Source organism: Podarcis liolepis (assembly GCF_965112155.1).
Source record: "Podarcis liolepis genome assembly, chromosome: 15".
Classification (NCBI taxonomy): domain Eukaryota; kingdom Metazoa; phylum Chordata; class Lepidosauria; order Squamata; family Lacertidae; genus Podarcis; species Podarcis liolepis.
In genome coordinates, this window is record NC_139566.1 from 17,628,885 (window position 1) to 17,656,024 (window position 27,140).

The window sequence follows — 27,140 nt, forward strand, 5'->3', positions numbered from 1 at the left end:
TGATGGAGTGAGCTCCCGTTGCTTGGTCCCTGCTCCTGCCAACCTAGCAGTTCGAAAGCACGTCAAAGTGCAAGCAGATAAATAGGTACCACTCTGGCGGGAAGGTAAACGGCATTTCTGTGCACTGCTCTGGTTCGCCGGAAGTGGCATAGTCATGCTGGCCACATGACCCGGAAGCTGTACGCCGGCTCCCTCGGCCAGTAAAGCGAGATGAGCGTCGCAACCCCAGAGTCTGTCATGACTGGACCTAATGGTCTGGGGTCCCTTTACCTTTTACTGGCCCAAGAGCACCCAGTGCACTTCGTCGTCGGGTGTGGATTTGAACCCTGGACTCCCAGGATCTAGTCAGACAATATAACCACTGCACCACACTATCTGGAAAGATAGCCACGGGCAGGGTCCTTCAGAGTCCCCTTCTCCGTGTTAGAAGATCCCGTTCAGTCTTAGCCACACCCCTCACCCTCATTTTACAAGTTGGAACCCTCTGCCCGCCCTATTTCTCTTTTGGCCCTTCTTCCCACGAGGCCTTGCAACGCTCCTTCCGTATAGCGCCGCAAAGACCTCCTCAAGATGGCGCTTCACGAGCCCTCCTCTCTCCCACGCCAGAAGACTTCCCCCAGCCGGCTCATCTGCGCAGGCGTTGAAGTATCCCTAGCTGCATAGAGACCTCCTCAAGATGGCGCCACACGCATCCTCTTTAGCCAACCCATCTGCGCCGGCGCCGAGCTCTCCCGGCGTGCACTGCGCTCCTTCCGTCGTCAGGCGGGCGGCTAGATTAGCTCCGTCAGCCGAGGAAGACGCTCGAGTGGCCAAGATGGCGGACGTACTGGACCTTCATGAGGCGGGCGGCGAGGACTTCGCCATGGACGAGGATGGCGACGGTAGGGAGAGGCGCGGGGGGGGGGCGGCTGATGAACTCTGACTTTGCTCCTCCCCAGTATTATTAGTATTAACGGTTAATTTAATTCACTAGTCACAGCAGCACTGTAAGGTAGGCCGGTGTGACCATTCCCTATATTGAGTAGAGGGTGGTGACGGTGGCGCTATCTTTTAGATGAGAAAGATGGAACGATTTATATACCACTTAATCAAAATAAACAGCATCTTAAGATGTTGAAGGCTTGAGGTACCTATTTTTAGGACCCTCCTTGTTTCTGTAATTCCAATAACTGTTTTTAATACTGTGTTTTTGTTGCTGTAACCCGCTGTGGGACCTTGGGGTGAAGGGCGAGTGAATTAATAATAAAATACATGGTTGAGGCCCTAGAGACAGAGAGAAGAAAGAAAGCGCTTAGAACAGCCCCACGCTTTAGTCTACTATTATTACCCCTATTTTGCAAAAGGGTCTGTCGTGGGCTGTTCCCCCGCCCCTCAAGGCTGCACTGTATTGTTAGGAGACCTTCACAGCCCTGTATCCTTGTTTTGTAAAGGAGGAAAGCTGAAGACGAGGAATAACACTCTTACCTAAGGCCAGTTAGTCAGCTTCGTTTCCAGCAGTAGCCAATGTGGTGCCTTCAAGATGTTGTTGGACTGCAGTATCTGGAGGCCACACATGAACCTTTTAGGAAAGCTTTCCTTGCAGGGTGGCTTACAAGTAATAGACTAATTACAATAGAGAAAACACATGATTATAAACTTAAGAACATGCTAGCTACAATACAGTGGGTAACAGGTCCATGCTAAATATTAAAACAGTTATGCGATGCTTTCCCAATACATTCCTCTACTTCCTTCTGTGGGTTGACTCTGGTGTTGTTTTCTTCCCCAACCCTATTTCATTAGTTGTTTCCCATCTCAGTGGTTTAAGGTTTAAGGCAGCCTTTGCTGACCTGGTGCCCTTCAACTACAGCTCCCAGCTAGGTGGGCGAAGGCTGGAATAAGCTGCATCTCGCTCAAGGTTTCCTCCACTCCCAGGCAACATGTGTACATAATGCCTTGGATAGGGCTTGAGAGCGCATGCAGTTAGAGACATGCCACCCATTTAGATATAGTCACTTTGACCCAGCCTGTTTGATTTCTCTGCAGAAAGCATCCACAAACTGAAGGAAAAAGCGAAGAAGAGGAAAGGCAGAGGGTTTGGGTCAGGTAAGGTGGCTGCCTCATGTATGTTGCTTAGATGTGTATGTTTATCTCAGAGGTTATGTTATTTGATTCTCTTCCTTTCCTTTGTCTGAAAAATATCAGTGGCAGTACAGTGGAACCTCATGTTATGTACCGTCCTCCTTACGAATGCTTCAGGTTACGAGCTCCGCTAACCCAGAAGTAGATGCTCCCGGTTGTGAACTTTGCCCTGGGATGCGAGTTGGGGTCGCGCGCCAGTGGCGTGGCAGCAGTAGGAGTTGCCATTAGCGAAAGCGCGCCTCATGTTAAGAACGGTTTCGGGTTACAAACGGACCTCTGGAATGAATTAAGTTTGTAACCGAGGTACCATTGTATTGCCAGTTGCTTTGATCTGCTGTTGGTTGCCACAGGGGGTTTGGTGGGCTGCCAGTTATAGCTGGTCTTGCTGGGTAGCCAGATTTTGTTTTTAGAGGAAAGGGCATGGTGGTGTTTCCAACCTCACACTTGAGTTTTCTCCATAGCCCTGTATAATTGCCCTCGAAGCAGAAAGGGTGTGCTCAACACTCTCATGCTTAGTTTCCAACTTGCCAGAGTGACAACACATTCATTGCTCCTGGACAGCTGCAACAGCCAGAAAAGGTGGACAGCCTTATGAGCAGGCTCTCAAGCTGTGGCTGTGAGGGGAAGTGGCTGCTTTCTGGGGGAGTTACTCTGTGGAGTGTTTGACCTCTGGGGGAAGCATTGGAAAGCACAGGGCTGTTATTTTGGAGGCACTCAGGGCCCCTTCCCTGAAGGATATTTATTAGGGAACATCATTGCAGGTGCTTCAGAGGGGATGTCTGTGCAGAGAGTTGCACCTTCTAGTTATTGGGACTGAGGATGTGAGATCTGGGTTGTGGTATCCCTGAGGGTGATGCCTGGGGAAATTAGTCCCTGCTGCTGATGTGTATTACATGCCATTAACCTAAAATAAGGGTGTGGGTGTGTTGGGAGGGTTCCACAGCACCGTTAGTGCTTTCTAAATCATATTCTGGTTGCTTTGCTTTTTGTTTCTTTGTGTGTTGGTGCATATAATCAGAGGAGGGTTCCAGAGCCCGTGTCCGTGAGGATTACGACAGCGTGGAGCAAGATGGGGATGAGCCGGGTCCCCAGAGATGTGAGTACGTGTCCAGAGAGCATGTTCTCTCTCCCATGTCCCGCCCACCCTAATTGGCCAATGGTAACCTCTCTTTCCTTTGCATGAGGCAGCCCACGTTGAGATGTTGTTCCGCAGCTCATGACTCTTTTTTGTCCTGCTCTTTGTTGTTACAGCGGTGGAAGGCTGGATTCTCTTCGTCACAGGTGTCCACGAGGAGGCCACCGAGGAGGACATTCATGACAAGTTTGCAGAGTTTGGGGAAATCAAGAACCTCCACCTGAATCTTGACCGGCGGACAGGTTACCTGAAGGTACAGGGATGGCTGCTTTTGTGTTCTTTTTGGAGATAGTCAAGGAACACACCTTAGTAGTGCATTGCTATAACTACCAAAAGCCTCAGATCTTCTCCCTGTGACTGCAGGCACAGATAGGTTCTAGAAGCTGGGGGAACGGGGGCTATCTGCAGGTTTCTCAAAAGAGCCATGGGATATGCACAAAAGGCATTGAAAGGAAAGCATAAGAAGAGGAGGTTGCTTTTGTCAATATGTTGTTGCATTTTGTCAGCCTTATTTCTTGCCAGTGTGCTTGTCAGTGGTGAATCCTGCTACAAATAAGGTGTCCTGGGATCAATCAGTTAGTCTGACCAGGGGAAGTTTGTTCAGACTGCAGCAGTGGAAGAGAAGGAAAGCAAGGACTCTCCATCAGTTCAACTGAGAGACCAGCAACTTTTGGCACCTAGTGCTCTTGAACTGTTTCCCATTCCATCCAGTTGTTAAAATAACTGTATGACTAAGAATGTGAGCCTGAGTTTGCCCTTTTCCTTCTCCTTCCTGCTCTCTTTTCCTTCTGTATTATGTCCTTTAGATTTTGCTGAAGAACAGTCTAGAAACCCTTTCAATAAATGTTTGAATGAATTATGTTTCTTCCCCTGAACGTCCTCGTATTTTACAGGGCTACACCCTGGTAGAATATGAAACGTACAAAGAAGCCCAGGCAGCCATGGAGGGACTGAATGGACAAGACCTTATGGGGCAGCCGATCAGCGTGGATTGGTGTTTTGTCAGGGGACCTCCGAAAGGGAAGCGAAGGTGAGATTTTCCCACTAAGAAGTGGGACGAAATTGTACATTTTTTTTCTCACAGTGAGCTAAAAGGTGGTGCTTACAGCAAACTAATAATACTGCAGCTCTTTTTCTGTCTTCTGTATATGTTAAAGCAGGAAAGCTAAGATGAATTTAATCAAAAGATCTGGCTGTTGTCTGGGCCCCGTTAACCTGTTTTTGCAAAACAATTTGAACATAACGGAAGACACACGATGTGTTCTGTTTTTTGTCTTCACGATCTCTGAGACTCCCTGCCACTGTTCCCAATTTCAGAAAGGGAACTGAGTCAAGGCTGCACAGTGGACTGATTATGCAGCACAAGCATGACCTGAACCCAGGGCTAAGGCACTGAGACTGATAGGGGGGCTGTGTAATTGCATAAACAAGATTAAATTGCAAACATTTTTGGCTTTGGGGCTTGCCAGATTCTGGTCTTTTGCCAGCAGCAAGCTCTCTTCTTCATCTACCACTTCCACACTGTGTTTAGAGTTGCCCTCCATTTGTGGCTTTGGGGCATGATAAATGGAGTGCAGTTCTCCAGCAGATACTTCATGAGCCTCATCCAGTCTTGTTAACTTTCTCAGCTTTTGCTTATGGAAAGAAACTCAGCATAATTTAATGGACCTCTTTGTCTCCGCTCTTTCCTCTCAGGGGTGGCCGTAGAAGGAGCAGGAGCCCTGACAGAAGGAGGCGCTAAAGGTGGGGAGGGAGGTTCTCCTTTTTGCGATGCTTGTGATGTTAAGTCCAGGCGAACCAGAAGGAAATGCCCATCTGCACTAAGAGACCATATGCTTACATCTTTCTCTCTCTCCCCCCCCCCCAGTTAATTTTGTATTTACACAGTTTGACTATTTCTTAATTACTCTCAATCTGATGTCTCAGTTTACATGAGATTTCCTGTTATTGGTGTCCTTGGACATATGTCCTCCTGTATCTTGGTACAAGTCATTGTGCTTTTTAGTCTTTGAGAAGGGACTGTCTGAAAGCAATGTTCAGAATAAAAAGGTAATGGACTTTTTATATAAAACAATCCTTGCGTTTAACCTTTTTTCCTTTGCTTGGGGGATGTGTTCCAAGGTGGTGGGGTGGCTTCAGAGTGACTGTATTCTATCACCTCCCCTTTGCTGGGCTGTTGGCCTCTTTTGTGGTTGGATTGTCAAGAGCATCCATAAAAATTACCAAACTAGTCTTTTTTATCAGTCTGAAAAAGTTACTAGCCTGCTCACACTTGTCTACGTAAGTCCTTTGTGGCACATCAAAGGCCCCGGGGGGGGGGGAGAAGCACTAGGGCTCCACATGTTTATGTCACGCAAGTTTGTGTAGATTAGCAGGTTTTCATTTCTTTCCCGCCACTTTCCTGGTGCATTTTTTTTAAAGCTTTTGGTTACAGAGCCAGAGAGAATGGGCTGGAACCAAGGGGGTAAGACTTCAAGACCCCCCATAGCATTCTGCCTGCCCACCACACTTCATCCTGGCTGCCAGAAGCAAGACAATATTTGTTCAAAACAAGGGTGCACACAATGTCCACAGCTGCCCTCATCTCATTTGTGCATTCATTTCTATTTATTTTATTACATTTTTATCTAACCTTTCCTCTAAGGAGCACAAGGTGGCATGTTTAGTTCTTCTGTTCCCCTTGTATCCTCTCAACAACCTAGTACAGTAGTTTAGGCTGAGCGGCTGGGCCCAGGGCCACCTAGTGAATTTCATAATTGAGTGAGGATTTGAACCCTGGTCTCCCAGGGCCTAGTCTGATGCCCTAAGCACAACACCACAGTGGTCTTCTTGTCATCTCATTCAAGGCAGAAAATCTGTCAGGGAAAAGATTCATCAGTCTAATTTGTGGAGCATTTTCTTTTTCTTCTGGCAGTCTCCTGAGCCTGCTGGTCCACTGGGAAAAAACTCTGAAAGCAGCCATAAAGTAATGCCTTTTCATTGTTGTCAACCAAAAACTGAAGAAGTGAGTGATTTTCCACAGCCCTCAGATTTACCTTCAGGCTGTATACCAAGTGGGGAGAAGAAGAGAGCGAAGAGAAGGACTAGGTATGAGGGGTAAAGCCTTGATTCTACAGTCGAAGAGTCATCGCTCCTGGGGCATAGATTTTCCAAGGGAGAATAGTTCTTGCTTCTCTTGCCTCCTACAGCCTTTGGTGCAGTGTAAGATTCCTGTCCACCAATCTTGGCTTTTAACGAAGACTTGAGCAACTCCCTTTCCGTTTCATTTTTTAGAACAACAGCACAATTCTTAGCTGGGGAGCGTTTTCATCACACGCATGCCTGCATCCTTTTCTCTCGTGTCACTCTGTGCCCCTGCCTTTTGTGTCAAACTTGAAAGCTCATTCTCTTGTGATTTCAGTCCCTAACAAAGGTATAGGTCTCTTGTTACTGCTAGACTTAACAGTCAGCAGTTGGTATTCAGTGGTGTATCCCCTCTGATACCTGAGGTGGTACACAGCCTTATCCTCCAAGAGTGATTAGCTGTGATTCCTGCATTGCAGGGCATTGGACTAGATGACTCCTGGGATCCCTTTATGGTTTTATGGATAAGTTGTTGATGATCAGCTGCTTCAATGAGGTGTCACAGGTAGCCTTTGGTCACTGGGTGGGGCTGTGGCTTTATTAGACCGAAACCATGCTCATTAGTAGGAAGGGATCTAGACATGTCTCCTGTTCCATGCTTGATTGAAGTCACAGCATCTCCTAAAAGACAGCTAGGATGAAGAAAGATCAGCCCGGTTCTAAATTGCTGGGAAGCAGATTTCAGGACACATGCAGCAGATGGTGAGAAGTGTTCAACAACGGCCAACGAAGGAGAGCTTTCCACTTCCCAAGGCAGCTTGTGCTATTGCCTGTTCCTGCAGCTGCCTGTGTCAGCAGGGCAAGAGCCAGCAGAGGACTTTGGGTGAGTTGCAGGCGGCTGGAGCCAGGATCCTGAAGGAGGAAGGGATGCAATCCTTAGAGCGGATGGGGCTGCAGGGAGAGAGGGCAGGAAAGGCTAGGATGCTGCGGGGGATTCAAGAACCCATGGAGGTTCTGAGGCAGCACAGCAGTGAGGAGGAGGAGGGGGAGAGTAAAGAGAGGCAATAGTCTCAGCAAAGGGCAAAGCCTCCAGGCATTTTATTCCCAGGAGAAGCTGGAGGCAGGGGTGGACTTTGGTAATATGGCGAAAATTGATGACAAGATTTGGTGCCTCCCACTACGTATTTCTTATTTTCATGCCCTCTCACCTTCCATTCTGCAGCCCCTCAGCTCACCATCCTAAATCTGACATTTCTGGAGGTTAGCTATGCAGCTCAGTGTTAAGCTATGGGACTCCCACTGGTGTCAGGGATGGCCACCAACCTAGATGGCTCTGGAAGAGGTTTGGACAAATTCATGGAGGACAGGGCTATTGATGGCTACTTTAGCAGTGTAGGAGAGCGGGGAGGGGGGAATCACATCTGGCAGCCAATGCGGCACTTTGGTTTCAGATAGTACATGGGCAAAAGCCCAAGACACAAATTTTCATAGCCCTCTAGCGGCTGTGGTGGCTCATTTACCAGAAGTAATGCATTTTGTGTTCACTCTGAAAGTGCATACTCGCTTCTGACCAATCTAAGCCTCCTAGAGCACAACATAAATCAGGAGGCAAGTTAAATGCGCATAAGATATGATTGTACCATATTACTATTCCTGGGCAACTGCCCTTTTCCATAGCTGCAGCACTAGAAGAGAAATAAGGGACAAGAGAGAGGATGCCTCATTGAGAAAATATTCTGTATTTGTTGGTCAGAGATTTGGAGTGTTGACTATTGCCATGGAAGCTCCTCCAGAGCTCAAATTAGGCCACAACCAGCCACCAAGACAATTTGCCACCTGTAGCAAAGGACAAGATGTCGCCTACCTTCCCTGTGCAGAAGTTGACTGAGCTGACAGTTGTCTCTTACGCTGGTGCTTGTGACAAGATAGCACCCTCTACAGCAGGCTGGTTGGGACTGGCAGCTGCATCCCCCAACACCTCCGCCTCTGAATAACTGGCACATGAGGCAGCTGCATCACTTTGCCAAACAGTAGTGCCGGCCTTCCACCCAACTCCCAGCAGTGAAAGCAAATCCCAGCAAGTGAGGTAATGGACCATGTTTTATCTACGTGTTCAAATGAAGCTCTCCGCCATCTTCTTCCTCTTCAACCCCAGCCTTTTGACCCTCGCCAGTGCCGATTCTGGCTTGTGCTTCTTGGGCTCCCTCAGCTGCCTGGCAGCTCCCCCGCTGATGGTGGAAGCTCGGAAGGAGCCAGTGAGCACGGAAGCTCCCTCCATCTCCTTTTCCCTCCGAGGGCAGCAGCAGGCCTGCCCACTCTCCGTCCGGAAGTGCATAGCGAAGAAGCCGTAGATCAGGGGGTCAAGGCACGCGTTGAAGAGGCCAAAGAGGAAGAGAATGTGGCTGAGGGAAGGGGGCACCTGCTCCCTGGTCAGCATCTCGGGGGAGAACCAGTACCACAGGCCGAGCAGGTAGTAAGGAGTCCAGCAGACGACGAAAGTCAGGACGATGACGGCAGACATCTTGAGGGTGCGCATGCGCACCCGAGGAATGTTGTTGTAGGAGCGGCGGAGGTGGAACTCCCTGGACTTTGGTGAAGCTGGAGGAGGAGTAAGACGTTGGTGAGAGGCAAAAAGTAAAGGGTCTGGGAGAGGGGAGTTAGGGAGTTGGGGAACATTTTGGCTGTGAGTCCTGCAAGACCTGCTCCCTTCCTTGCTGGCCTCCTTCCACCTTGCTAGGAGAGCAGGTCCCTGCCTGCCTGACTCCAGCTACAAATGTGGAGGCTGCCAAAGAACCAGAAACCATCTTAGATCAGGCATCCCCAACCTTCGGCCCTCCAGATGTTTTGGACTACAATTCCCATCATCCCTGACCACTGGTCCTGTTAGGGATCATGGGAGTTATAGGCCAAAACATCTGGAGGGCCACAGGTTGGGGATGCCTGATCTTAGATGCCTCTGGGCTCTTGGGGTGGGGTAATGTTGAGGGTTTTTTAAAAAAATAAATAAATATTCATTTGGACAGTCACACGTCCAACTTACAACATAAAAACAAGCTTCCAAGGAATCTCTTGGACTTCCCTCTTCCCCTTTGTGGGTCCTTTTGGTAGTCATTTCCTCCTGCATCTTTTATGATAATCCACAATCTTTTACCTCTCCATTGTGTCCAAAATTCACCATTAAACTACAAGTGATATTCCAATCCTACTAACCACTTTAACCCTTTACAATGGTTTTTAAGGTAACTTATGAATTTTCCCCATTCCTTGTTAAAATTTCGCTCTTCCTGATTTCTGATTCTTCTGGTCATTTTGGCATAGTCCATCAATATGATCTGCCATTCTTCTCTGGTAGGGATTTTATCATCTCTCCATCTCTGGGCCCAGAGTTGTTGTGGGTTTTTTGGGGGGGTCACAATTGGAGCTGCTTAACTGATACTAAGATTTGCACCTTTATTTTTAGAACGTGGGGGGGGCAGGTTGTTTGGTTTTCTTGTGTATACTTTGATACAGTTTTATTTCTTGCTTATGACTGCTTCTGCTCTATTTTTTGTAACTGTAAATCTTTCCGTGCTGTAAGCCGCCTTGAGCGTGGTTTTAAATATGGGAAGGCGGCATACAAATAAACAGGGAGGAGAGGGCTTATCAATGGCTACTAGCCTTGATGTCTGTTCTCTACATCCACCAATTGCAGGAGGGGAGGGTGCTGTGGTGCTCAGGCCCTGCTTTCTAGTTCCCCCAGGTTTCTGGTTGGCCACTGTGGGAACAGGATGCTAGATTAGATGGGCAATTGGCCTGACCCAGCACGCTCTTCTTATGTTCTTATTAACAAAATCAAAATATAAAGCTACAAAATATATAATGAAAATAAAAACAACCCAATAACACCCCCACAAAAACCCCACATATTAAAAGGGCATAGGATGTCAATCAAATCAACCAAAGGCCTAGTTAAAAAAGAACACTTTTGTCTGGTGCAGGACTGGCCAAATTTGGCCCTCCAGCTGTTTTGGGACTACAACTCCCATCATCCCTAGCTAACAGGACCAATGCTCAGGGGTGATGGGAATTGTAGTCCCAAAACAGCTGGAGGGCCAAGTTTTGCCATGCCTGGTGCCTAAAGGTGTATAATGAAGATGCCAGGCAAACCTCCCTGGGGAGAGCATTCCACAGACCGGGAGCCACTGCAGAGAAGGCCGTACTCCGGACCTCTCCGGAGCCACAGATCCTTGGACTTCAGTGCCCATCAACCCTGACCAAGGACAATGCTGAATGGGGCTGATGGGACAGCACCATCTTATTTATTAGACTTACTAGTCTTTTTTTAAAAACCAAAGCCAAAAGTAACGCTCCTTCACCCACCCCTTCTGGGGAGGTACCAGGAGGATAGTTGGTGCACTGCAGGTTAACCTCACCACAAGCTTTCTTCATCTTTCTCGAGATCTCCACGAAGATGCGGGCGTAGCAAAGGACCATGATTAGCAGCGGCAGGAGGAAGAGGCAGGAGAAAGTGAACATGTTGTAAAGGGTCTCCTGCCAGTGAGCCTGGAAGCTCCCTACGGTGGCACATTGGATGAAGTAGGTGGGCTGAGACCGGCTGACAGTGTGGAAGACAAACACCTGGAGACAGGACCGGGGGGGGGGGAGAGAGAGAGAGAGAGAGAGAGAGATCCACCAGAGTGCTCAATTACCTAAAAAAAACTCCCAGCAGGCATCTCAACATAGTGGCTGCATTCACACAGCAGTTAATTCCATTTCCTCAACTGTTAATTCCCAGATTATATTTAGCTTTCACACAACTGTAAAAGCTACATCTGGGAAATTAACGGGATATATATCACATGCTTAGCGTCCATTTCCGTTGGATTTGGTGGCGGGGGGGAATGCATTTACAGCCCCCCTTCACCCGGAAAATCGTGGGAGCAAGGTGACAGAATCTGGGGCAGGATAACAGCATGTGGATCTTTCATGCTGTTTTTGTGGGGGAAGAGAAGCAGGCATTGCGGAAAGCGTAGGAGACTAGTGACGTCCAGTGTCACACGTCTGAAGGCACCCTGAGTTTGGCTCTATGATAATTCTTTATTGTCCCATTATCTGTGGGTTGTTTTTAGGCGCAAATAATTAATATATAATTCAGTGTCAATCCCCTCTTGGAGAAAAGCTATATACTTCCTTTTTATTTTAAAATCCGGAGAAAGACATTTCAAATAGAATTGGACAACAACCAGCATTGCACCAGTGAGCATAAGATGAAACCTGCTGGATCAGGCCAAGAGCCCACCTAGTCTGCCATCTTGTCGTCACAGTGGCCAATGAGATCCCTGACCGCCAAGGTCTTCCTAACCTACCTCACAGGGTTGTTGTGGAGATTAAGCAAGAAGCAGGAAGAGCTGAATTTGCCACCTTGAGCTCCTTGGAGAAAAGGATGGGATATAAATGCATATAATGCATATAATGCATATATATATATATATATATTTGCTTTCGTAGATTTTCACGGGTACAGGAATGCAGGTTTTGGTGTCCTCGGGTGTCTTCCCGTGTAAAAGTTGGGGTGTCTAGGCGACGTTTCGACGAGGTCTCACTCGTCATCTTCAGGCTGGTGCTTTCGGCTTCTTGTTACTGGAACAGAGCAGGATCTCAGTGTTTGAGTTCCTATAAATACTGTTGAGGGTGTGTGGTGTATAGCCTCCACTGTTCTGGGCAGAGAGGAAGTTCCCAGGCTAGTGTGCCTTTTCTTCTTTTGTTCCTTAATTACTTGAGGGATATCTTGAGTGATTTCTTGGGTGATATTCTGAGTACCACTTAGGTGGGTCGTTAGGTGTGGATTAGTTGCTAAAGCCTTCGTGTCTTGACATCTTGAGCTTTGTGAAGAGTTTTTCTGAGAAGATGGCTGTACTGCACTTAGTTGTGCTCTGGCTTGGCTTCGTGTATAGGGGCGAGCTGTGGTTTTGTGTCCTGTGCCAGCCAGATCTGTGTAGGGATTGCAGGGGGGTGCAGCATCCGGAGGTGCCACCATGGTGGCACCTACATCCCAATGACCTACTTGTGAGCTTCGATGTTGTATCTCTCTTCACACAACTGCCCATTAATGAAGCCTTGACAGCCATTCAAAACAAATACAATCCCCCCGAATACATCCTGGACCTGACCAACCACTGCCTAACCAACACGTACTTCATCCACAATGGACAAAGATACAAACAGATAGAAGGAGCACCTATGGGATCACCTCTCTCACCGGTCATCGCAAACCTGTACATGGAACACTTTGAAACCAATGCTTTAGACAAGTCAGAACACAAACCCAAACTGTGGCTCAGATATGTTGACGACACCTTTGTAATTTGGCCACACGGGAAGGAAAAACTAGATAGCTTCCTCACACATCTCAACAGCCTACACCCCAAAATACAATTCACTATGGAAATAGAAGCCAACAACCAACTTCCCTTCCTTGACGTCCTAATCTACAAAAAACCTGATGGCTCCCTAGGACACACTATCTACCGGAAAAAAACACACACCAACCGCTACTTACATGCACAATCACACCACCACCCTGCACAAATAAACTCCGTAGCCAAGACTCTCATCTCCAGAACCAAACGCCTGGCTGACAAAGACCACTTGACAACTGAGTTACAGAATCTCTCAAATGTGTTAATCGCCAATGGATACCAGCAAAACAGGGTTACGAAGCTAATCCAAAAAGAAACACCCCCCAAAAACCAAGACACAGAAGAAAACAATGGCATGGCCCTCCTTCCTTATATCAAGGGCACTACAGATAAAATTAGCAAAATCCTCCATAAACACAATATCAAAACAGCCTTTTGCACCAACCAAAAAATAGCCAATATCCTCAGAAACCCCAAGGATAAAATCCAGTTGGAAAACCAAGGGGTCTATGAAATACCCTGCAAAGTCTGCCCAGCCACGTACATTGGACAAACAAACAGACGAATAAATGCACGTATCGCAGAACACAAGAATGCCGTCAAAAAAGAAGAAAAAACTTCCTCTCTTTTCCAACACATGAAAGAAACAGGACACGAAATTAATTTTGCAGATTCCAAATTGCTCTTTAACATGGAACATCACCACAAGAGAATAATCATGGAAGCCATCGAGATAGAGAAACACCCTCACAACATGAACAAGCGTGACGACACATCCCGCCTGCCAGACATCTGGAAATTAGCCCTCCCCACAAAAACCGACACCAGATCCAGAGGCACACAGAACGCCATCACCAATCAACCACACCAGACCCAAACCCAGACCCTCTCCACAGATAAATTACAGACACCATCCAGTAGCCAAACCATGGTGGCACCTCCGGATGCTGCACCCCCCTGCAATCCCTACACAGATCTGGCTGGCACAGGACACAAAACCACAGCTCGCCCCTATACACGAAGCCAAGCCAGAGCACAACTAAGTGCAGTACAGCCATCTTCTCAGAAAAACTCTTCACAAAGCTCAAGATGTCAAGACACGAAGGCTTTAGCAACTAATCCACACCTAACGACCCACCTAAGTGGTACTCAGAATATCACCCAAGAAATCACTCAAGATATCCCTCAAGTAATTAAGGAACAAAAGAAGAAAAGGCACACTAGCCTGGGAACTTCCTCTCTGCCCAGAACAGTGGAGGCTATACACCACACCCCCTCAACAGTATTTATAGGAACTCAAACACTGAGATCCTGCTCTGTTCCAGTAACAAGAAGCCGAAAGCACCAGCCTGAAGATGACGAGTGAGACCTCGTCGAAACGTCGCCTAGACACCCCAACTTTTACACGGGAAGACACCCGAGGACACCAAAACCTGCATATATATATATATATATATGCCAATAAAATAAATAGCACCTACCTGAGGTAACGCCAGAACCAAACTCAAGACCCAGGCTACAGACAACATGACCTTATTCTTCCTCTTGGCCTCACTGACGCTGAGCGGGTGCAAGATGGCTGCCCTGCGGTCCAGGCTGATCACCACAGTAACGAAGGCCGAGGCGTACATGGCCACAAGTTTGAGGAACATGAGAAACCGGCAAGCCAGGTCACCGGCATACCACTGGACAGTGACGTTCCATGCTGCATCCAAAGGCATCACCACAAAGGTCACCAGGAGATCGGCAGCCGCCAAGTTCATGAGGAGAATGCGGAGGTGAGGCCTACGCTGGTACTTCTGGGTGACAGTCCAGAGCACAGCAATGTTGAAGCAGGCGGAAGAGAAGAAGAGGACCACCGTTATGGCAACGCGGACTTTGGCTGCAGTAGAGAAAGTGGGCAGTTGGAAGACCTCCTCTCCCGGAACACTGCCGTTGGTGGTCCCCCCATTGGACAAGAGCTCCTCTAGGCCGTTGGGTTTCCATTGACTTTGGTTGGACGTGGTGGGTAGCCCAGAACCCACCATCTTGCTGAGCTTCATCTGGGTGGTGGTGGTGTTCATTGGGCCAGTGTCAAGCTTTCCCGAGACTGAGACGGTGTCCTGCCCCAAACAGATACACAGATCCTAGTTGGATGTGGGGTTCCCAATCGTGCTGGGCCCCTACCAGTTCCCAGGGAAGCCCTTCTCTTCCAAGACTGGGGCAGATCTGGCAGGTATAGGGCATGGTTCCCTTGTTCAGACAGAGCTTGAGCTACCCAACTCTGCTCCAAATCGAATGGTGGCAAGGTGTCCTTTCTGTTGGATCAGCTGACCAGTTACACCTTGCTGCCAGGTGAGACCTCTCTTTGGGAGGTCCAGAATCCCTTGTCTTTGATCTTTGTATTTCCAGACCCAAATACTCTATTAAATAGAAGAGATTTGTCTACTTAATGTAGTTCTAATGTTGTGGCCATGTCAGGAACACACAGTTCAGTCAGTGGCCAAGATAGTGCCTTTTCAAGGATTTCTCTGTGGTTTATCTGGCCAGCTTCCCTCCGGGGGAACAGTTCACAGACCACACATTTCTTTTCTCTTCAGGTCAGTTTTAGTGCCTCTTAAAGCACCAAAGAAGGGAGAGCACAGCCCAAGGACCTGCAGTGGGGACAGAATACAGATCGGCTTAGTTCTATTTGCCATTTCTACCACCACCACCCTGCTCCCTCCTTCCAGGGGTATTTTAACATGTTGCCTAAAAATCAGTATCCAGTGAATTTAACTTTTATGTTTGCCGGGATTTTGACTTAAAACTTTAGGTCTTGAGGGACACATTTTTATAATAATAATCATCATCATCTCTTGGGACAGTATCCAACAAATTGGGAATTTTTTGTTTGTTTGTTTAGAGAAAAGGCAAGTAAGAGGTGGCACGCTGGAAGTGTATAAATTTATTTGTTTCATAAATTTCTTTACCAACCTTCGCTGGAGGATCACAGGGAGGTATGCAATAGCAAAACACAAAAATATATAACATAGTAACAAACAAAACCCTCCACTGCATGGAATTGAGAATGATTCTTCTGGTGCCTAAGTTACTGTATATAACAAAGGCACCAAGCAGGCCTCCCAGGGAACAACATTCGATAAGCAGGGATCCACTGCAGAAAAAGCCCATCTTTGTGTTACCACTGTCTGGACCTCATGTGGATGAGTCAAACGAAGAAGGGCCTCAGATGATCAATGCAGGGTCTGTGTCGGTTCATAGGGGGACAGGTGGTCCTGAGCCATTTAAGTCTTTATTAGGTTCAAAAGAGCACCTTGAATTGGGCCCAGAAACTAATTAGCAGCTAATGCAATCGGGCCAGGATCGGTGTAATATGCTCAAACGACAGGTTAGGCTGCCCCTCTCCAGGTAGGGGTACAGCTGGGTTGCCAGCCGAAGCTGATGGAAGGCGCTCCATGCCACTGAGACCACCTGACCTCAAGCGACAACAAAGGATCTCTAGAAGGACCCTCAAGCTGTGAACCTGCTTTGTAACCCCATCAAAAGCAGGCAACCTCTCATCCATCTGGTCTAGGGAACTGCCCACTAACAGTGCCTCAGGCTTATCTGGACTGAGCTTCATTTTGTTGGCTCTCATCCAGTCCAGCACTTCCACTGCCTCACCTGCAGATGTAAAGGAAAAGCAGAGCTGTGTGCCATCACCATATTTCTGACAGCATGCTTCAGAATTCCAAAAGACCCCACTCAGCAGTTTCAGGTAGATGTTAAACAGCATGGGGGATAGAATGGAACCCTAAGGAACCCCACATTGAAGGCTCCGCTGGGCTAAAGAGCACTCCCCAAGCACCACCCTCGGGAAATGGCCATCCAAGTAGGACCAAATCACTGCCACCTGCAGAGAGGTCAAGGAGAATTAACAGGGACATATTTCCCCGTCTCTCTTCCGACAGATGGCATCGTACAAGGTGACCAAAGCAGTTCCTGTGCCAAAATGAGGCCTAATAAACCCCAACTGGAACAGATTTAGAAAATTGGTTTCCTCCCAGAGTGCCTGGACCTGCCATGGCATGGGATGGCGGAAGTGGACAGAGGAAAGTTTTGTGTCTCAGAACGCTAGAACTTGTGGACATCCCATGAAGCAGAACGCTGGAAGATTTGTGACAGGCAACAGAACACACTTCTTCATATGCAGTGCAATAGTTAAACTTTGGAACTCGCTGCCACAGGAGGCAGCAATTATTTTCTTACAAATGTTACAATTTTATTTATTTATTACATTTTATGCCACATCAGACTGTCGGTCTGTCTACTTCAGCACTGCCTACTCTGATTGGCAGCATCTCACTTGGTTTTCAGTCCGGGAGATGGCATTGGGAATTGAACCCGGGACCCTGTGCATGCAAAGCCTGAGGGAGAAGAAAGCCTGATGCCCTTGAGATCTGTTGCTAGGTTTCCTGGAAGGGTGCTTCCTTCCTACATTCAATAATCAGATACCTCTTTGTGTCTTCCCCAGTTCCTAAACTATCCATCCTGTTGAACGGAAAAATTAATAGACTCCCAATTAAAATGCAATGCCCATCCTTGAGGTTTTGTTGCAGACACTTCACCCTACCTGCCCACACTGGCGCTTATTTTTAGCTTAGCTGCTGTGGTTCCTAGCTAGCCAGCCGCTGATTTATTGAGTGCAGCCAGAGGAATAATGGAGAGAAGCCTGAGATAAGAGGAACAAGACGGGCCCTGAGCTATTTCCAGCAGCTCCCAGTGGGTAGCCAAGTGTGCAAAGGGGATACCTCTTTTCCTTCCCACCTGCCTCCTCCTTTGCCAGGGATGTTTCCTGAGAAGAGTTCCAGTGGCTGCGAATCCTCATCAAATGCTGGGCTGAAATGAGCAGGTGTTACAGGAATTCTAAGGTCTTATATATATATAAAATAAATGTACAAGGCAAACACATAAGTATATAAACCACGTGTCTGAAATAGTGCAGGAGAACAATCCTGAAGCCATTTTGACTCTCCCAAATTGACCTCAAATATTTCTCTGCAAGGTGGAAGGAAATGGGAAAAGCTTTCCAATTGTCTTTGGACTGTAGGGGCTTACAACTCCCTGTAAATACAGTCTGGCAAGTATCTGTTAAGCTGAGCACACTATCGATATGCGTAATACCATGGCCATCAGATAAGGAATTATTTGGTATCCTGGCAGACAGGAGAGAAGCAACACACTCAAATTTCTACTGGGGACCACCTCTTTCTGTTATGTATGTATGATGTTTTGGGGGGTGGTCTTGAGCTATAGGCAATTTCAAGAGTCTATATAAGAGCTTGCACACCAATGTTCGGGGTTCCTCTCCTCCCTTGCTGCATGGGGGACCCTGTTGCAACAGTTTAATAAATATCATGCTTACTAGCTGCTTTGCTTCTCAATATTCTCCGGCTGGCCTCTGTTATTTTCTCCTACTGATAGAAAACATAAGGACTCTATACGGGCTCTTGGATACCCATAAGAGATAAAGGAGCAGTTTTTTCTTATAACAAAGGGAAGCGGGAAACCCTGCAAGAGGATACAGACACACCCTCCCTAATGCAGACATAGCTATGTTGCTCTGCTCACTTCAACCTCAAAGAAAAAAAAAGATACTGAGAGATGGAACAGGTCCAGAAAAGGAAAACCAAAATTATCAAGGGGATAGAGAGAGACTCCTCAATGAAGAAAGGTTGCGGTTGTCTGAGACGTCTTAGTTTAAAGGAAATGGCACGGAGAAAGCAAAGAGAGATTTCCCCCCGCTCTCATAACACTAGATCTGAAAGGAAAGTCCTCCATGTGGCACATCGTTGAACTATGGAACTCCCTCCCACAGGATCCAGTAGTGGTCACCAGCTTAGATGTCTTTAAAAGAGGATGGGGACAGATTCATGGAGGAAAAGGCTATTGATGGCTACTAGCTATGATGGCTATGCTTTGCTGCCACAGTTGGAGGCAGTAACGCTTCTGGGTACTGGTTCCTGGAAACCACAGGGAGGGAGATCCGTGCTCCAGTGCTCAGGTCCTGCTTGCAGCCTTCCCCCAGGGGTCTGGATGGCCACTGCAAGAACAGGATCCTGGACCAGATGGGCCTCATCCAGCAGGGCTCTTGTGAGTGCCTTGCAATCATTGTTTCTCATAAAGCTTGGTTTCCGGGCCCTTGATCATCCTGGTCACCCTCCAACTTGTCAATATCCTCCTTAAACTGTGGTGCCCACAGCTGGACTCAGGGTTCCATGCAGGGTTTGACCAAGGCAGAACAGGGTAGCACGATGACTTCCCTTGATCTGGATGCTGTTTTCCTGGTGATGCAGCCTAGAATGGCATTAGCTTGTTTTGCTGCTGCATCACACTGTTGACGCATGTTAAGCTTGTGGTCTACTAAGACCTTTTAATGTGTTCTGCTGTACAGCCAGGGGGTCCCCATCCTCTATTTGTGCATCTGGTTCTTCCTGCCTATGTGTAGAACCTTACGTTTGTCCCTCACATCTCCAGGTAGGAAGGACCACTGTCTGAGACTCTGGAAGCTGCTGCCAGTCAGTGTCAGGCATACTGAGGTGGATGGACCAAGAGTCTGACTCAGTTTAAGGCAGGTTTTATTGGAGGCGAATTTTCCCTGGCGGCAGATGACAGAACCACAAGACTGATGTAAAACACTCAGACAAGAGTTTTATTTCGGCCATGCAAACACAAAACTTGTGGGTGTTCTCTTTCTGCAGGCAGTTGCAAACTGCAACTTCTTCTCTCTTTATACACATCACCAGCTGTGCCTAATTAGCCTGGAAAACCACACCCAGAACTCATAGAAAATGTCCTTAAAGTTATCTGCACCCTTTTCCTGTTTCATGACGAATGATACCTAACAGGTTTCTCTAATTCTAATAGCCCCAAAGGGGTGGTGCTGGTGTGAAAAGTTAATAGCTTGATCTTCCCGACACAACTTTCAGGCTCTCGTTGACTGCAGAGTATCCAATGTGCAAATCCAGAACTCTGCTACCTTTCAGCGCTTCACATTTCCTGAATTCTGCAATGTGGGTTTTCCAGCCAAAAATGTGGATATTAGGGCAATGCATACTTAAGAGCAGGTCATAAATTTAATAGTGGTGGCAGTAATAGTAGTGAAAATAGCATTATAATAATAAAAATTGCTTGCAAAAATATTAGGAGAAATGTGCAACAAAAGTTGAGAGTAATTGAAATCCACAGATCTGGCCACCCTTAATTCTGCTGTGCTCCTGCTTTTTTGATATGAACTGCAACAAGCATCCACCAATGTACATGGCACAGGGATGTCCATTTTTTCACCCCCTCTAGGTAATGAAAAAGCTGAGTCAGCCCAAGCTCCCATGCCCACTAAAGGCCACCAGCCTTCAAAACTGTGGTGCCTCGGACCATCACCAAAGCATGTGCAGAGTGCAGAATGTATTTTCACCTAGAAACAGGACCTAAGGGCAAAGTGCCTCTGAGCATGTGCAGAGAACTTGTTCTCTATTCAGGGAACCAGCTTTCTGGAATCTTTTCATCACAATGTCAGGATTCATTGTGATCTGTGGAGCGGAAAATGGGCAGTTTTGAGCTGGGCAAACAGTTGCACCCTCGATTCTCAGACCACAATCTGATAGTTATGGGTGAAGAACTTGGAAGACCTCGGGGGCGGGGGACCCTTCAGTTAGGGATTCTTTAACTGTGATTCCTGCATTGCAGGGGGTTGGACTAGATGCCTCTTGGAGCCCCTTCCAGGAGTGCCGAAAAGGTGGCAGGCAAGGGGCATTCCTTTGTGATAACAACCAAAACGATGCGAGGGAACTCCTAGGTGGCCATAATAACCCCTTTCACCAGTGCTTTGTACATCCGGTTGGAGCACTCACACTGAACTGGGGAAAAATGGGAGAGATGGATTGCGGGACCCCGGAACCCTCCCGGCAGTTGGGGTGCTCAAGAATTGCCCCAAGCCCCAGAAAAGCCATGCGCACCATATGACCCATGCAGAGCCCTCCATGTGCGAGGTTTTTGAACCAAAAGCGACCCACACGTGGCCCACCAACATCCCTCCTGCCCATCTATGAGCTGTTTCCTCAGAAAGCCACCAGCGGGTCAGGTTATGCTCCCCCACCCCAATCTCTTTCCCTAGTGGGGTGCTCACAGCCACTGTCCCCGCCATCCCCATGGCTTTCTTCCAGATGGGACACTCGGCCTTACTCACCATCCTTTTGCTCTGCTCCTTCCGCAGTTCCATGGGCTGCTGTTGCTGCAGAGAAATGGGGAGGGGGGAGGAGAAGAGGAGGAGGGAACCCTTCCAAGAACAAGGCAGGGGGGCTGCTGAGTTCCTCTCTATCCCCTTAGTTCCTCTGATGCCAGAGGTTTGCTTTGGGGGCTGCGTCGTGTGCCCGATGCCATCGCGGGATAGCAAGTGGCCGTGGTGGATTTCCAATGTTACAGCCTTGGTGGAGGTCACTGCAGAAGCAATGCTGCTTCCTTCAGTGTCCTCCTCTCTCTCTCTCCCTCTCCTCCCTCCTTCCCTCCCATCTCCACCTTTTCTATTTAAAGGTGCCACTTTCTTTTCTTTTCTCTGTCCCTCTCTAGCAACCCAGACACAGCGCAGATGGCCAGGAACCCAAGGGGGGGGGGGCTTTTCTCCCAGCCTCTTCAGTCTGTTCCCACTGGGTACCAGATGCCAGCTGATCACTTTAGGACACAGTGCAGAGAAAACTCTCTGCTTTGCAAAGGGCCTCTTAGCCTTCTCCGGCACGTAGTTTAAAAGCAATAATTTGTTGCAGACAATGGCCAGCTTCTAACTTTCTTCGGCATCCTGGGAACTGTTGAGCGACACCAGGGAAGCGCAGCGGGCAAAGGTCGTGAGCCGTGGGTCAGGGCTGATGTGACAGCTCGCATCTCATGGCAAATTCATTAAAGGCCGTCTTAGACGCTGGAGCAGCTGGCTTATTTTCAACCCTGAACTTGCTGGTCTCACATGGCGTCCCCTTTGGGCAGCCATGAGTATTGCTTCCATTGTGAAGCACTTGTTTCTATGTACAATATGGAGGTGCCGCAGCAGCAGCTGACCCTAAGCCTCTGCTGCCTTGTGGGACATATTCGGGAGAAGAAAAGGCTAAGGAGAAAAGCCTACACAAATCCGGAGCGGAATCCCTAAGGATGGCGTCCTTCCGGAGACTCTTGGTGCCAAACGTATACAGTGGTACCTCGGGTTACAGATGCTTCAGGTTACATACGCTTCAGGTTACAGACTCCGCTAACCCAGAAATAGTACCTTGAGTTAAGAACTTTGCTTCAGGAGGAGAACAGAAACTGGGCAGCAGCAGCGGGAGGCCCCATTAGCTAAAGTGGTTTCTCAGGTTAAGAACAGTTTCAGGTTAAGAACGGACCTCCGGAACGAATTAAGTTCTTAACCCGAGGTACCACTGTATTGCTCTGCTTTCCTTTGGACCACATCAGCCAGGCCGAGGCAGGGGTGGGGGTCTTGTCATCTGGGCAGGGGCGTCTTACCCATAGAGGCTAGTGGTGCAGGGCGCCGGGGTGCCAAGTTCTGGAGGGTGCCAGGGAAGAGGCAGAGGCTGAAAGCGGCGCCTCCCAGCACCAGCTTGCTGCCTTCGCCCACCTCTGCCATGCCACGCTGAAGCAGTCCGGAGCCTCCATCTACCGTGGCCACCATGGCACAAAGCGGCCAGCTGAGCCGGGAGGCGCCGCGTCCTCCCTAAAAAAGCACTGTCCTCCCTAAAAAACTCTGGGAAAGGGGGGGGTGTTGACGCTGGAGGGAGCTTTGCACCATGGCGCTGGATATGCATAAGACGGCCCTGCATCTGGGCAGCCCAAGACCTCCATGCAGACTGCCCAGGCTGGTGCCCCAGGGAGGTTACTTTAATGCTAACACCCTGGCTTGACTTCACCCCAGGAGGCGCACTCCATTGTCTCTTGAGACCAACAGATGCCAGCAGCAACAAGGATAGTTTGCTGGCCACGTGTGCATTTTATACGTCCTTAAATCACAGCACCATCAGGCCCTCAGGGATAAAAACACACTTGCTTCTGTTGCCCTGGCACTTAGAACACATTTGTTGGGGAATAACCAGCCCCATTTTGTTGTAGAAAAGGTTAATAGGTATTTTGGAAAGTCAAAATGATGAAATGAGCCTCTGTAACCATGCATGTGCCTGGCTGGTTGCCGCTTGTTTATTTATTAGTTGTTATTAGTGTCAGTCTGGTTCCTAGGGGTCCCTTCCAAACCAGCAACCATAAGAGCCAACCCCTAGGGGCCGAGGTCCCTTTGGGGCCCCCAATAAAATATTTGAAACCTCCTTACCACCAGTTAATGAGCTTTGCCATTCCAATTGTGTGTGTACAGCATCTTATTATTGATTGTGTGGGGCAGAGCTTACCTGCCCCTGTCCCATATTTTATTCAAGTTGGCACCCCTGCCTGCAATCCTGTATCCAGTGAGGTTTAGGCGCTAGAGGAAGAGACAGGTCAGACAAGTTCTTTTGTTAAGGCAATGGCCTTAAACCAAGCAGCGAAGTATGGCCATTTGCAAGTCCAACGAGGCTGCCATAGAGACAAGTGGGTGAAACTTTCCCCACCTCCCCTGGTTGGATGCTTGGGCATCGTAGGATGGAGAACGATAGACCAAGCAGAACTGAGTTGGGTGTGTTTGGCTGATGTTAGAAGCAGCGGTGGGGGCCCGAGGGCCACATTTAGCCTCCCGGTGCTCTCTATCTGGCCCCCAGGACTCTCTCCAGGCCACACATGCCTAATCACTGAGCAGCTGGTTGTTGCAGAATACAAGAAACAGCAGCAGGAACATTTAGCCACCAGGGGGCACTGCTGTATTTCGGATACCCCCCCACACACACCTGGGCTGATCATTTCTCTCCATGAGGACTATATTGTTTGTTTTCCCCGTTGGTTAACAATATCACAAAATAATACAAATACAGAACTTGATATGAGCTCTCAGAGCTGCTGATTTGGAATCTACTGTTCATGGCAAGACTGAGTGTAACTAAGAATTGTTAGTAATAGGGTATGGTTAATAAGGTAATTGGCACTTGCTCACTGATAAACTTAGAATGGCACAAGTTATAAAACGAAAGGAATCCTTTGCAGCAGAGTGGCCTATCTTCATTATGCATATAGTGAAGAGCAACTATAAAATTGATTTATTATTTGAGTTATCCTTTCCAGACCTCTGGAATCTAGTTGTGCAGATCTACTTTTCTGGTATGTGCTGGAGTCTGGAGGCCTCCTAGATTTTTCATCCAATACTGAATACTCTGTTGTTTTATTTTATATTATATATATATATTCAAATTATCTGCAGAGCAAACGCAGGTCCTTTCATACCTCCTCCGCTACACTGAAAAAAGAAAAACTCAGTACACCACTCCAGACAAAATTATGCTCTGAGATTCTTAATGCATCCGTGCACCCAGCCCTGGGTACATGGGGTGTTGCTGGTGGAAAGCCACTGTCCACACAGAGAAAACAAGTTTGAAGTGATTGTACTAGGTGTCCATGGTTACAGCAAGATTCTTTTCCTGTGGCACTTTACTGATTCGCTGAAAAAGCATCTTGATATGGCCAAAGATACCATCATATCAAGACTGCTGCAAGGGGAGGGGTTGACACTGTGTGCTGCTCCTCAGTGTAGACGTCTGCATTCAGTAACGCAAAGTGGGGAGATGCTGCAACTTCTTCTACTGCTTTCTTGATTGCATTTAAATCCCACCTTTTTCTTCGTGGAGCTCAGGTACATGGTACATGGTCCTCTCCCTCCTCATTCAATCCCTACAACCAGGGCCGTCTTACCCATAGGAGCCAGGGGTACAGAGCACCTGGGCGCTGGGCTCTCAAGGGCGCCAGGCCAAGAGTCCAGGGCCCGAGAGTTGAGTCCGGGGAAGAGCCGACCCATCAATCAGAGGGTTGTGGTGGGCTCTTCTGCTGCAGGCGGCTCTGCGCCGCGAGCTCCGCCCTCCTGCGCGCCTGGGACTGAGCAACCTGGGGGTGGGCCGCCGGGCAGATCTTTGCACCCCAGTGCCGCATATGCTTAAGACAGCCCTGCCTACAACAACCCTGTGAGGCAGGTTAGGCTGTGAGGCAGTGACTGGCCTTCAAGGTTACCCAGCGAACTTATTGGCTGAGTGTGGATTCGAACCCTGGTCTCCCAGGTCCTAGTCTGACACCCTAACCACTACTCCACACTGGCTCTCTAGAAGAGAAATGAAAAGGGGGCAGCTATTAGCCACAATGGCTGTGCTCTGCCTCCACAATACCAGCTTCTGGAAACCACAGGAGCAGAGAGTGCTCTTGTACTTGACTTGTGAGTGTCCCAGGGGTGGCCTCTGTGAGGAAAAGGGTGCTATAGTAGATGATCCATTGGCCTGACCCACCAGGCTCTTCTTATGGTCGTAAGCGGTACATTTCCCAATTCCAGAATTCATTCCAGAAATTCTTCTAGTTAGACCGGAATCCAGGAGGAGCAAAACACATCAAAGGAATGGAATGGGGAGGAGGAAAGAAATTCTATCACCCACATGCATTTTCCAAGCCTTATTTCCGAGATCTTTTTAAACTTAAGAAGTTGGAGTGGATGGAACCTGGGGTTTTCGGCATACCAACGGGGTGCTCCAACACTAATTAACCTACTCTAATTAAATGCACCAGCAGTGTTGATGCCTCCTTTATAGTGCATCTCTTATCCTTATACCCTGAAACAGGAAAATGGGAAAGCTTAAAAAATAGATTCAGATATTTACTTGATGTACTTTCCTAAGTATATCACTTAAACAGAGGTATTTATTATGGACCTGCCCCATAATAAACTTGAATTTGAATTGCTGTAACAAAATGTTGTTTTCCTTTTTATATAGTTTATACTATAATGTATCTTATTCTCTTCTATGCTAAAAAACAACAACAGCATTATTATTATTTAAAATATGCTTGTAAGGAGCTGGAGGTTCAGTCTCCTGGCCCTGTGCTGGAAAACAGGAATCCGCAGGAAATATTTGCCTTGCCTCAACCTTTTTTCAAAAGTCACTTCCCACCCAGAGACACTGTGTCTTAAAGTATCACTTTTCAAACATATTCCTCCACATGGGGTTGGGTCTCTGCCCATGCTCAAAAGTCATTTGCTCTTGAAACAAAAACTTTGCTTGTGCATCACTCTGCACGTGCTCAGAGGCATGCGTGCTCAGAAAAGTATGAAAGTGACTGTTTGGCAGGCTTAGGCGGAAACCTGGTGCGATTTCTCCTCACTTCCTTTGAGGCAGCAGAAGACAGGATCGTCCTTGCTCTCAACTTCCCTGCTTAGCAGTGCCAGCCCGCCTCTTGCTTAGCTCTCCACCCACAAGCATTTCTCCTTCTGTGCCGTCAGCTACCGACCAGCTTGGCTTCACAACACTCCTGTGCGCATTTCCCCTCCAAAGCGCCTTGCTTGTTCCGAACAGCTGTTTAAAATGTCACTGTCTGTCCTCCTGCCTTTACTGACAGAGTCTGCCTGAGCTTTGCAACCGTGATCTTCCGCTGCTCCCTGGCTTGTGGATCTGGACCAAGAGGAACCAGGTGGGGTTTTTTTTTGCAGAATGGATCCAGATCAAGTGGGCCGTTTCACCCACTAAGAAAACTAGCCAGGGACATTACTATAGATTCATCCCCCTAGAGGCTTCTTAACTGGAGAAAAAGCCTTTGGGTCTTAATCCTGCAATGATCAGTCTCTCTCTGAGCATGTGAAGAGTGCTTTCTGCTCATTGGGTAAACTGCAACAGTCCTGTGTGTGTTCTGGGAAGGGCTCTTGGGACAGAGGGATATTGCTGGCCATTGACTTGAGAGTTCGGGCATCCATCATTTTATAATGAAGAAGTAGCGAAATTAATCTCCCAGGAATGCCAGAATGCAGGAACCAAGGAATCACAGCTAGGTGGGGTAGGAGTCAGCCTCCCAATGCTTTTGACCTGAACAGGAGCTAAGAGGAAGGATGAAGCAACACTTTATGTCTCTTCCATCTCTATTGACCCCTTTGACCCTACATTGGAAGGATAATTAGGGTTTTACGTTTGTGACCTCACCCTTTAAGCAGGATGGCCAGGATATGTTCTTTAGAGGTGTGCATTTTGAACTTGCAGGTCTTGTTTTACTGCTCATTAAAAATGTTTCCTGTTACTTTTATTTTTCAAGACTGTTCAGTGGGAAAAAGTGACAAATAAATATGAATATAATATTGATATTAATATTAGAAAGAAATGATAAAAGTACAAGCTGGCTATCAAATATTTTTGACTATCCCAGCTCCTGAGTTTTTGTTCCTTGTTGTCTAGGATGAGGGTGGCGGGGAGGTGGCTTAAATATGTTATGAACTTGTAGAAGTCTAGACAGCATATACCGAATTTGCTTGGGACTGACACTGAGGC

At 47.9% G+C, this 27,140-nt stretch overlaps 2 protein-coding genes across 5 annotated transcripts; one reads left to right on the forward strand and one right to left on the reverse strand.

The window, feature by feature from the left end:
* Positions 1-723: 723 nt before the first annotated feature.
* On the forward strand, positions 724-5,319 carry RBM8A (RNA binding motif protein 8A). Its single transcript, XM_083478174.1, has 6 exons — positions 724-881; positions 2,026-2,085; positions 3,140-3,217; positions 3,373-3,509; positions 4,150-4,286; positions 4,952-5,319. Exons 1-6 carry the CDS (start codon positions 815-817, stop codon positions 4,995-4,997), a joined length of 525 nt encoding a protein of 174 aa, XP_083334300.1. The 5' UTR covers positions 724-814; the 3' UTR covers positions 4,998-5,319.
* A 2,720-nt stretch (positions 5,320-8,039) lies between these two features.
* On the reverse strand, positions 8,040-21,817 carry LOC310694734 (gonadotropin-releasing hormone II receptor-like). 4 transcript variants are annotated; one of them, XM_083478128.1, is made up of 5 exons: positions 20,924-21,817; positions 20,166-20,267; positions 14,199-15,350; positions 10,732-10,936; positions 8,040-8,917 (listed from the first exon to the last, which is right to left on the reverse strand). In XM_083478128.1, the coding sequence occupies exons 3-5, from the start codon at positions 14,778-14,780 to the stop codon at positions 8,433-8,435; spliced, it is 1,272 nt and encodes a 423-aa protein (XP_083334254.1). In that variant the 5' UTR covers positions 14,781-15,350; positions 20,166-20,267; positions 20,924-21,817; the 3' UTR covers positions 8,040-8,432. The 4 variants fall into 4 exon arrangements, with proteins under 4 accessions (XP_083334254.1, XP_083334256.1, XP_083334255.1 ...); XM_083478130.1 differs by lacking the exon at positions 20,166-20,267; XM_083478129.1 differs by lacking the exons at positions 20,166-20,267; positions 20,924-21,817 and adding an exon at positions 17,506-18,007.
* Between the last annotated feature and the right edge of the window lie 5,323 nt (positions 21,818-27,140).